At 42.4% G+C, this 12,771-nt stretch overlaps 1 protein-coding gene across 1 annotated transcript in view; it reads right to left on the bottom strand.

Moving 5' to 3' along the window:
• The window catches only part of CPA6 (carboxypeptidase A6), an 87,512-nt gene extending 79,776 nt beyond the window's left edge, over positions 1–7,736 (bottom strand). Inside the window, exon 1 of the mRNA XM_075211380.1 lies at positions 7,446–7,736. Coding sequence (XP_075067481.1) covers positions 7,446–7,546 — 101 coding nt within the window. The 5' untranslated portion in view covers positions 7,547–7,736. The remainder of the gene's footprint in view (positions 1–7,445) is intronic.
• Between the last annotated feature and the right edge of the window lie 5,035 nt (positions 7,737–12,771).

Below are 12,771 nucleotides of genomic sequence, written 5' to 3' on the forward strand. Positions count from 1 at the left end.
CCTTGGCAAGGGGGAGATGGGGACGCCATCCTTGGCTCCTCAGACTGGGAGTGACTTCATAGCCAAGTGCCACACTCCCAGATTAATACGGACACTGAGGAGCAGAAGCCTTCACTATACATGTAAGAAGCTGCTGGCTGCTTCTTCTTCATGTCATCGTTCAGTGTTCCATGTGGTGGCGCCACTGGGACATTACAAACTCTGAAAGAGTCATGTTACGTCATTTATTCAGTGTTTCGGGTGGCTCCTAATCATTGGTTGCCAAAGTTCGCCTAATGGTACCGCCAGTCCTGGCTGGGATACCGGCTTAACAGAGCTTGTAGTTCTAAGAGAATAAAACTTAGATAGATCATACTCTACCTTTTATCTATATTATATTTCAAATGATTTATTTAATACAGATAAGAAGCCATAGAGTTGGGACAATGAAGAGCTACAGCAATGGGGGGAGGGCAGCACAGAAAAATTACCTGAAATGTAAAGCAACACCTGGGTATCCTCTTTACAGACAGTTAAAAGTGTTTAAAGCCCTCAGAAGGTGAAATAACAATAAGGGAAACAATGCACTCACATTACATTGTGGAATGTACTAACTACGAGCATGGTCAGGACTCCACAGTTCATAGACACATAAACATTGAGCATATATTGAAACTGCCCTAATCAAATATAATTGCACCCAGTGATCACTGGAACCAGCCTCCCAAACAGCCGTGAAAAGCAAACTGGATTCCAACCGTAAAGATCATTAAAGCACAAAACACCATGCACCTCAATAGTTGTGGCAAGATTTGTGGATCAATACAAATATTAGATTTCATGTTGCAGAGCCAGATTACTTAAACGAGATAAAGAGGTGGAAATGTGGGGAGGGCACATTTTTAAGAGTGCTCCTGTTTTGCAGAAGGGTGCACAGCGATTTCCACTCCGCAAAAGGACCTGACTTTTGCATCAGTTCAGACTTGGTAGGGATGTGGTCTCATCCTATAGGATACACTTTCATTTGCATTTTGTCAATGAAGTAAATTTATTTCTAGGGGTATTTTGCCCAATGTAAACAAGCAAAATCTTCAAACACACATGTAATATGTAATAAAGACAGTCCCAATTCCGCCCTAATCCTCATTATTAATCAGTCTTAAGGCAAAATTGAGCAATGTTTTAAGAGAACAGAAAATGTTCCTTTAATGAATGGGGCAATTGTAATATGGTAGTAGGTTGGTCTCTGATGTGACATTTACACTTTGGACAGCGCATCTCTTTATATTTATCCACCTTCCAGCCAATCTTGATGTACTTCCAGTTTACAGAGGTGTCCTGAGAGTGGAGCGTAGTTGTGTATGTTAAATGGCACTGGGTGGACCGTGTAGGCACACCACGCAAAGCCCAGATGTCTTGCAGTGCCTATACCAGTGATGGCTAACCTGTGACACTCCAGGTGTTGTGAAACTACAAGCCCCAGCATGCTTTTCCAGCTATCAGCTAGTTATCTACTGGCAAAGCATGCTGGGACTTCACAACACCTGGAGTGTCACAGGTTAGCCATTACTGGCCTATACGGTGGGCTTTGTAAACAAAGTCAAGTTTATTCAACAGCTACAATTAGGAACATTTATTTGTTTACCAATAGTTTATTTAACTACACAATTAAATTGTAAACAAAATAACAGTCAGTATTTCACTTATGTGCAAAACAGAACACTCATTTGCACCCCTTGCATGTAACATGGTCTTGTCCAGGAGACTGAACTAAAGATCCTCTTCATTTAAGATCCTTAATGAATCAGGCCCCAAGTCTTTAGTGCTCTAGTGCCAGGCAATTTCCTGGGGAGGGTGGCCACACCCCATGATGATGCAGGCACGCCCCCAGTATGATGCGGGCACGCCCCTTTTAGTCGACCGTTCCGCTTTGAGATCTTTCAGCGTTGGGAGGTATGCATATAAGGAACTGAAAAATATTTTTGATTTTAGGCTAGTCTTTCACAGTAAGCATTTGAATAACATAGTAATTTTGGAAATGTCCCTTTAAATAAGAGTGAACTTCTTATAAAGGAAAATTTGGAAGATTTCCAAGTTTTGAGTCCTGTTTTTAGTTTGTTTATTATTTAAGGAATATTCTCAATGTAAAAGTGATCACAGGGAGTTTGATACCTATGTATTTAATGAGTTCAGTTGCCCATTTGCAAGGGAAAGAGCAGTTCCATTTTGAGTAAATTCCACTTGCGTGTCACATAATAAGAGGGGTAATACTTGTTGTTAATATTTTTCTGCATATTTTAAAGTTGTGATCACAGATAAATACAGATAATTGCCTTTAGTCATATTTAAATACAAGTGGATCTCAATATATGTTTCCACTTGAGTCCGGGTATAAGTACGTTCTGGGTAAATGTTACTTGCCGTATGTACACAGACAGAACGGAGTACAGGATACACACATGCATATATGCAATATAAAGGCATATCAGAGCAAATGCACAAACAATATTTTATAAAATAAATGAACAACTCTTAATACTACAATCATTAATAAAAATATTTGGTCATGTTTTTTACATTTTTTTTAATAGTAAATACATAAATCAGGATGTTTTTAATTCGTACTGTACATACAATGCGTTTTTATAGTCTATCTTCCTAGCATATACATGTTCTGTGCATACGTGTAGTTTTTAATACAAAGATAATGCCGCAACAGTTATCCCTATCAGTCAGCACTTACACCTGCTCTTAAGCTGGTGCAAATGATACGGCTGCAATAAATGTACTTAAGAGAAACCCAGGACGAATCAGCCGCATCTGCTTTGGCATAGTATAAAAATCATATTTTTCAAGGAACGCTTGAAGGTTTGAAGACAAGGTGAAAGTCTTCTATGAAGGAGGGAATTTCACCTAGTGGGTGCAGCCCCGGAAATGTCCAGTAATTTGGAATGGCTTCAGGTAATGAGTGAGAATGCAAGGTAATAATCGTGAGGTAAAATGACAAGAGAATCAAAGAAAAAAGTTCTCCCATTGTGTGTTGTCCACATTTTGGCTAGGTTATGTAGGGGAAATGTTATCTTCTCAGCAACAAGAATCTTGCAAATATGTGAGTATTCTCTCAGTTGCTATGCAACCAGGGGCGGGCTGGGCCAGGGGGGAGGGGGGCATCGGTCCCCCGGGCCGCTCAGTCTGACCCCTGTTCGGGCAGCGTCATCAATGTGTGCCCGCCGGGCTGAACTGTGCCAGCCTGCGCCTGTATGCAGCCATACTATGTAAATCTTAGGAATCAATGAATTAGTAGGTGCTCAGGCTGCTCTTGGTCTTTGAGTCTCTCCACTCCAGTCTGGACCAACTCTATGCTCCTTCAATCAGTATGGGATTGACAGCAGATTCAACTCCCAGTTCCTGTGGTGACCATATTATTAAGAGTGATATGTCTTTTCCGTTTATATTTTCAGGTAGGCCTATCACTGTAACAGTATTATTTCTGCGGGGATTTCCCAAATCTTCTATGTTGCCAATAACTGTGTGGAGAGTTTGCTCTTGTCGTTTGTGGCTTGTGCACCAGTTAGATGATCCCAATGTCCTCTGCTCTACTTCAGTTATTTATTGAGCCTGGACAGTAATTTGTGCTATAGCTGTAACTCCAGTTTCCTTTAGAGCTTTAAAAATGTCATCAAGTGAATGAGAGAGGATTTATGGTACCTCTTGGTCTTTTATTGGGGGGGCGGGGGGTTAGGTGGCTGAGTGGTATTTTAAGTAGCAGGCATACATTATGTTGTGCAGCTGACAATGGAGGATTAAGTCAGTTGATATAATAGTATTTTCTTTCCCTTTGGTCTCTTTTGGTGTTATGTCCATGGTATTTAGCTGCTTATCCATGTTGCTTTCCATTCTTAAGTGTATATCTTTGGTGAAGGAAGTTCCGCATTTTACAATTATAATATCCAACTTCGAAGAATGTCAGTCTGACTCTATATGCAGCATTTACATTGCATTTATTCAATATGTATTGCTAGAAAGTGTGTATTGTGATTTCAGTTCACAACAGATTTAAAGTGTTGAGTCAGAGTATTCTCTGTCTGAGGGTGGTATCTGGTTTTATGACTGTTCTAGCAGACATCTGTGGATTGCAATTTTGAAGATTGCTGTTTCTTTAGCCAGAGTTTTGCTTAACTCTCTGTGATTAATCTCCTCAGAAGGGGGGAGATTAGGTTTTGTTTCTGTATAAAGCTAATGTTTTCTGTACTGCTTGTGGTGTAATATTGGTTAATCCGTATTACTCTTTTGTAATGGGAACTTCTGACAGTGTGTGAATGTAAACTGTTTACTTTTTATTCTGTCAGCAATCAGCATTATGCTTTGCTTTTAGTGACCAATAAATCAGAGTTTTACTGCACATGTGCAAACCCTAGTGCAAGCTCACAAGAGCAGAGCAGGGACTGCAGGAGAGCGGAAAGCATTGCTGCCCCATACCTAAGATTTTGTTATGGGACCTGCTGATATTGTGTTCCACCCCTGCTCTGGACCTACTCATCTATATCCAAGGTGGACGTGCTTTCCTTGTGCAGCTCTGTACCTCAGCGTGTGCTACTTTTCCTTTCCTGACCTCCATCACCTTCTGTTTTGTGATGAACATTAGTTCACCACTGTTCCACTTGCTGGAGCTCAGATTCAGCAAAGCAGATGTCAAAGAGGAGGTCCTTCCTATGATCCACTGAGTATCTGGTAAGGGACACTGCCATAATGTTCCTGCTAGGAGAAGTAGGCCTTAACCAAAATCCTGACATTCAGCAGAAAGCCAGAAATAATGGTATCTGTCTGCTTTCTTATTTCTTTTCCCAAGAAGGATGTTTTTTTTCCTGAGAAAAATGAAGTGGTAACTGGCAATAAAATTGCAGCCTATTGCTAGGAAAACCTGCTAGAACATTCAGACATATTTATTTAAGTGCAAAGCATAAACACTCCAAACTCTTTATATATATTATTTTACTCAGTGTTACACCTACTTGCCTAATCTATTAAAATGTCTGGCAGACTAATAGCTCAGGGTGAGATCTCCTGTGTTCGCGGGAGAGCAGGTAGTTCTCAGAGAAAAGTCAATCATAAGCGTAGAACAGTACAGCAATGTTTGCATAAATTTGACTTAATAAGACATGGACGCACTCACAGATATGCCTGTCAGAAGGGGTATCTCTTCCCAGTGCTGGAGGGATGGTGCAAATATACACAGTGATAATGACTATTGGCAGGACTATCTAGCCACTTCTGATTGGCTAATTAGATAATTGCCATTGGATTTTTATAGGGGAAAACAACAGATGTTTTTATTTAGTGTCATGCAATTTAATTTTTTTTAATTTAATTTAATTTGTGTTTCTATTTTTGTTTGTATTTAATTACATGTCATATGGAAATGTGACTTTTATTAATAACCGTCAATACTCCTCTCTCTTGTGTGTATGACACTTGTGTACAATTAGGGTTATGCAACTCTAGTATTTACTACTAACACTATCAAGCCACATCTTTGTGCTAACCCTACCCTATTGTGGGGCGTCACATACACACTTGGCATGCCTGACGTATGGCTGGCTCATTCTACTGTTTTTTTGAGATGTATCCAAAATATGCGCGCAAACATGCTTTTAACGTGTGTCTTTGTTAAAAGCACAAGCTCTACAAACCTGGACCATTTTTTTTGTCTTTTGAGAAATATATTTTCAGGGGACATAAGTGGCCCTTGGTCCGATAAAGGTGTTGCATATTACTTTTGCAGGGATCGATCATTAATAAAGCATCAGCATTAAACGCACACAGAGCCAAACAATAGGTGAATGTTCACTAGTTAATAGGGGGAAAGTACATCACCATTCAATCACAAACTAACCAGCTACAGTTGTAAATGCACTGTGCTGCACAAAGCGATTAGGAACAGGACCAAAGAGGGAAAATTAGTTTGGTGATGAGGGTTGCATGCATCCCCTGGGTCACTTGTTGCCTGAATTAACAAGTTGTACCTTTTTTGACCTCTTCTCTTGTTCTTTATGTTTCATAATTTAGCACTTGTAAAAGGGGAACGTTATGCTCAGATCGAGCTGTCATGTTATGCTGTGCAGTGCGGTGTAGTGTCATATCACCACAAACAGTGAACCATATACGATGATTGGAATTGTATCACAATATTGGTAACTATGTCTTTGGGCAGGGCCGTAACGAGGGTGGTGTGGGCAGTGCCGTCGCCCAGGGCGCAAAGCCAAGTGGGCACAGCAGCCGCCCGCTACCTGCCTCCATACCGAGAGAGAGGGAGAGATTAACTAACCAGAGTTTGATGTTTCACTCCTTTACTTCCACCGTGGAATGCATGTGCGTTCCACTGACAGAAAGTTCTGCATTTGGAAAGCAAACTTGCGTTCCAAATGCTGAACTTCCTGTCAGTAGAACGCACATGCGTTCCACGGCAGAAGTTAAGGACAAGCATCAAACTCTGGTAAATTAATCTCTTCCTCTCTCTCCTCCCCCTCCCTCCTCCCCCTCCTTAGATGGGGGGGCGCCGGTGCCCTGTCTCTCCCAGGGCACCAAAATGTATAGTTACGCCACTGTCTTTGGGTAATGTAAGTGACCTTTGGTTTGTGTAGTCTGTGTGTTTTCACTGGGTGCCACCAAGATTGAGGGTAATGTCAATCTTCTGATGTGTTCATTGTATTATTGATTGTGGATAGGTTTTGACTTTTGAGGGCTCTCTGATAGTTGTCTTCAGGATCTGTCTGTGTTTCCTACCCTGTTGTGGCCAGGGGAATGTCTTCTTTGATTAGTGACTCTCACTAATTAGACATATGGCTAGGTCATCACAAATAGTTCTCATTTTTGAAAATGATGCAGCTGACAAATAGAAATTATTATTGTTTTTAACCTACTGGAATTCATGTATGTAGGAGAGATAACAGCAAACAGGAATCCTAGAGCTACGGTGTGATACACCATATAGCTATTGCTTATTTGCAAATGCTGCTGCATAAGAAGCTCCAACAGCTGCGTGTTATCTAACAAATCTGTATATTGCAGAAAATAGTTACATTTGTTCCCATAAGTTACTTCATTAATTTCATGTTTGTTGAAGCTGAACATGTCACCCCTGTAACATATCATAAATTATTGTAATAACATTTACCATATGTGCCCCAATAGCAAAAGAATGTAGGCATTGCATAGACAGTCATTCATAAGTACTACAGCTGACAATGTGTAAACAAACCATAGTAAATAGCCACAGTCATACAGTGCTATTGATTCCTCTTCATTTATAACAATATGTATAAATAATTGATTAAGCAATTTATGCGCACTTAGTGACTGACTGGATCTGGAGAGATTAATCACAGGCAATGCTTATACAGCATAATATGCAGCAATCTAAAGTGCATGTTAAGTGAAATAAAGCAATAATTAGCAAATACACTTACCCAGCATAACGGTTGTTGTACAAGTGGCAACAGCCTGACAGCCAACTTTGACAGAGAAGGCAGAGCTGAAACAGATGAGAGATTCTCCATGTGCAGTCCATGATCACACAACTCTGGGTGGAATCTGGGAATCACTCTGGGGATTACAGGGACAGCAATGAAACAGCTGGGCTGCTATACTGTAAATCCATATGATTTGCACTTGGAGGTATGGAATCTGTTCATCAGCTGCTTTGAAAACTTGAGTCCAACTGCTGTGAATTGGTTTCTCCCTGGAAATGAATCTGTAGCCCACTGATGAGAAGGGATGTATGACAGTGGGAGGGTCTCCGCACTTTGGTGAGGATTTTTGTGTTTTGTCACTCAGCCAGGATTAGCACACTACAGATAGAGGAGGGGTCTTTGGGTTACATGTCAGAAGGGAGAACTACATAATCCCTCCCTGTACAATACCTTCCTTACTGGCCTGGACATACTTGCTTGTGTGCTAGATGTACCAACCATCTCCTCTAGTACAACTACTACATACAGGCTTTACGGAGATAGAAGATAACAAATTACAGTTCAGTAACAATGTGTTCAGTTGTAACATTAAATATGTTACATATAAGACATCCATACATATGTGTAAACATGAAATGACATTATTCTAGTTCTGGAGGGTGCTATGGAAAATGTAACAGAATGGCACCAGAAGGTTTAGAAAAATAATTTTAGATGCTTTTTAACATTATGCAGTAAATGTATGAGCTGCAGATTGTTGATGCTTCACTTTCACTGCACCAAACCTCACTCACACTTTAAGACTTAACAATATACTTACAATAAAATAAAGACACTGACACCGGAATTTTTTTGGCAAATAAAGGTCACAATTTATTAAACACAAGATGTGGTGGCGGAGAAGGCAAATTGTGAGTCAGCTACAACTAATAGCAGTAACAAAACAGTGTATGGCCATCCGGCACTAAACACTTGTACCAGGATATAATCCTCCACGATTGACCAGGTGCTAAATCTGGCGTCAGCGTGACTACACCTCTTCTGGGCTCACAATGATGTACTCTCACAAAGCAGGTCAAGGGATCCCCCTCACAAAGAGACCAAGAGCCAAAGTTACTTTGAAGAGGGCAGGGACCTGCGGCCAATCAGCATAAGCACCATATGAATTAGTCACTGACTTGCAACTACTTTCCTGCCAATACTGTAGACAATTAACAGACTTCAGCCCGCCACCAACTGACTGATCTACCTCCCCCACCCTCCAGTAGATCAGTTCTATGAATATCCATACACCCTTTCCCATAAGGTGCATACCATCCACCCTATTCAAGTGAGACTACTCCGCAGTAATTAAAGGGTGATTAATGCACACTCCACCCAGACCCCTTACCACCTTAAGAAAACTCTGCATCATAGGGGCCGGGACAGGACATCTCCAGTGAAGCCTGGGCACATCTGACCAGCATATGGTTACCGCCGGCCAGCATGACTTAATAGTCCGCAAACCCTCCCTAATGGAGATAATCAAGTCAAGGGACTTACCCATCCATCTCACGACCTCAGGATGCGCAAATGATGCCCAGTTGCATACTATTGAGTACATGGATGCCCAGTGCACATATGAGTGACCGACCCATAGCCTTATCTTCACCTTGCATTGACCTAGAAGCAAGACAAAGCAAGTGCACATCAGCTCAGCCATAGCTGTCCAGATATTTTCTGCCACCGACAAAACTGGTGGTACAGGTATCACTGAACAGGTATAGGGTGGGCATGTGGTAACCCATATCAAGGTGATAACCCATAAAACCCTGGAGGCACGTAGCTAATCAGGCCTTGATTTGAGAAGAAATTAGGAAATATTCCGTTCATGCTCCTGCTAAAAGTGACGAGCAGCAAAATCCTGGGTTACCGAAGGAGGAGGAAAGGGGAGGGGAGACCGGGAATTACCCTCCATTTCCTTCATGAAATGTAAGACCTGTAGGCATCAGGCTTCCATCTGCTCAGGAATTTAATGGCTGCGAAGGAAGTTCCCACCTCGGCTACAGCATTAGCTGCCCTAAACTTGAAGTAATAGGTGCAGTAGATAACTGGGTCTAAATAAAGCATAAAGCATTGAAATTTAGTGAGGTAGGATCCATCGGCATGTACCCACAATAGATCCCCCTCAAGTGTCGAACCCCTGCAAATTGGGTACACGGAGCTACTGGGCATATACTGGAGTCCTCGTGTGCAGGTAAGTTTATCTAATGGCCTTTTCCAAATTGAACTGTCTCAGAGTGAAGCGTTTGTCTCTAACTTACCTCTGCCCAGGGATTTAAATGTAGCAATGGAAAAGCCTGCCTCGGCCACAGCTGTAGCTGCGCCAACCCAATGGAGTGGGTGCCGCAGATGGTCGAATCAATAACCATGAACCACAAAGAACGCTGAAATAGTGCGTTAAAATAACATTTGTGAGTGGGGACTGGTGGCATGAATTAAACCGGGCTCCCACCCCACAAGGGGTCTGACCCCATAAAATTGAGTACAACTGGAAATGCACCCAAAAGGGGCATTTAAAATACAATGTCAAATAAACGTGCCACACAAGTATCAAATGGACATCTGCAGCGTGTTTCACCTGCGCCAACAGTTCCCGTTGCCATCGGACTTCCATCCTCCTAAGTGTTTTAACGCTTTGGTGGAAGATACTTTCAAAGTCGCAGCTGAAGTTGCCCCAAATCTAAACGAATGGGTTCCATGGTCCCCAGCTAGGGGAGGGCTGGCAAATTTTAGCCCAGGGGGCAAGACTTGATTCAGCAGCCTAGAAAAAAAATGCAGATGACCCAGCCCAAGATAGCCCACGATGGGACTGGCCTGGGGGCTCATACCCCCCTGCCCCCCAGCTGAGAAAAGTTATGGGCTGCTGAAAGATTGCTAGCACTGAAGGGAGCAACCAAGCATCACCAAGTATGTGACATCCCTTGTGTACTAACAAATTGTTCATCTAACACACCCGGACATATGGTCTGGACCATAAGGGAGTCGATGCAAACCCACGTCCGCTAGCACAATGTCTGTCTGCAATCTCTGACCATCAGACAGCAGGTAACCCTGAATCAGCCTTAACTATGCAACACATAGGTGTAATTGACTTCCCTAATTAACTAGTGTTAACTAGTGTTAGTGTAATAAGCTGTATAGCGTTAAAACAGACAAGCGGTACAAAGTGGTGAACCAACACAAATGGCCTGAAGGCAGTCATTAAAGTTACATGAGGTAAGCCTCAGGTACTCCTCGCCCTTCACATGGACCTATAATATATCACCAATATAACGGACCAGCGAAGGCAAGAAGGCGTGTAAATTGCTGTGGGTCGAAATTGCACCCCAAAACGCTCCCCCAGACAACAATATATGTTGTAAATGTATGTTATGAAAGATCCGCAATCGGCAAGCAGTGTAGTGTAAGCATAACCTAGGGAAACATGTCACCAATTCTGAAAAAGTTAACTCCAGTGTTACAGCAAAGCATTCAAAGTGTAGCTGGCAACTAGATTGTACTCTGGAATGATCTCATGGTTTTATTCCAGTCAACCAAAGAGTTATAATATGTCCCCCGACCAGAAATCAGCAGGATAACCCCTCTACATAATGTTGCCCAAACACTAAAGGGCCCTAGAGATGTTAACTAAAGTGAGTGAAAGCATGCTATACATTACGCTGTTCAGTAAAACCTGTATGCTTAGTAACCCCATGAAGCTAGTGATTCCACCAAATATCTACGTGCGTAAATTGTTGTTAGTGAAGAACTGAACTTGGGCATGCTCGCGTTATAATGGCACCTCATAAAATCATGGCATAATATTTATGCAAAATAGAAATCAATATAGGCTACCTATAGGCTTGATAAGGCCCTCACTATTTACTGAATAAAAAGTTGACAGACATGCTCAGGGAACAAAATTATTAAAACCAGGAGCTCCTAAAGCGGGTGACATTAATTCAAGATCATGCAAATTAGGTGAAATTAGCCTGGGCCAAAAGGGAATATGGACTGTAGAGCCCCATAGGGGAGCCATAGATTATGCTCACTGGCTTTTGGGGTTGATGCTAAATCTAAGTCTACATATAACGGCCCCAGAATAGTCTCAGTCCTGTAGACTAGGAATACCCTGTAATTAGCGGGGCACTAAGCAGACGGGTAGGGAGGAAAAACCTGCCCGCTCTCGTAATGAGCCCTATATCATAGGTGTACCTGCCTTGGTAACACCTTTGTCTTAGACATTCATCACTTAAATGGAAATATGAGCCTTGAAATATGCTTAAAGGAAATACGGCTTGTCAAGAGATAAAATAAAAAGGTGTTTACATAGATGTCAGCCTATGAAATATTCCACTCAAACTCAAAACCATGAGTATTAATGGCACAAAGGTATATAGTTAGTTTGCTGTAGTAGAGGCGAAAACCTCAATATGCCCATGGTGAGGAGTGTCCTTGTGTAGGCAATGTCAACTCATTGCTAGTAAGCTTGGTGACTCCACTGGGTCTCATTTATAATCATCATTTATTTATATGGACTCCGCTGGGTCTCATAAATGCAAAACCAATTTCTACATCCGTAAAACCCAGCAGTGAGCTGGGTTGGCCACTGAGCTTAACTAATACAGACTCCATACTGATTCCTCCTCATAGATAAAATGTTGCTTCTCATAAGCAGATAACGAACTATGCTCTAGCCTGCCGTGCTGGGAGTGTGGTTGGCTGCAGCCTTTTTGGTGGCCGAGGGTACCTAGAGAAAGGGGAAAAGAGTTTAGTAGGGAGGAGCAAAGACCACCAGGTGGTTCCCCGAGGGCTGGAAACTGCCTCCTTCTCAGGGATAAAAATCAAGGGGCTATCGTTGAGGGCATATGTATGGTTGCGGGTGCCATTCTGGGAAGGGCGCTGTCTTGCATTTTATTAATTATGTGTGAATGTATGGATTTGCATTTACATTGATTTTCTTACTTTTTTTTATTTATTTTTTAATCCGGGGGCCTGCTCCTGCTGAGTGAGAAAACATGGTGTTCGCAGGTGGCACAGTCACAAACCGTCACCTGTGTTACTGTTGATCCAGCAAGCGAGCAGTGGAAGGGGATGCACATCCCCCTTCTGCCACTCACTACAGGCTCGGTCCTCGTCCCGAGAGCTGGACTGGCTGCCTGCTTTGGGGCCCTGGCTGTCAGATGGACAGCCGTGCGATATGGAGCCGAACGGACACTACTTGAAGCAGTGAGGGGGGATAGAGAAACGTGGCCGGAGCCCATGAAAGTAACTGTAGGGGACAGGTGGGTGAGGCGGTGGG

Source organism: Mixophyes fleayi, chromosome 5 (assembly GCF_038048845.1).
Source record: "Mixophyes fleayi isolate aMixFle1 chromosome 5, aMixFle1.hap1, whole genome shotgun sequence".
NCBI classification, from domain to species: domain Eukaryota; kingdom Metazoa; phylum Chordata; class Amphibia; order Anura; family Limnodynastidae; genus Mixophyes; species Mixophyes fleayi.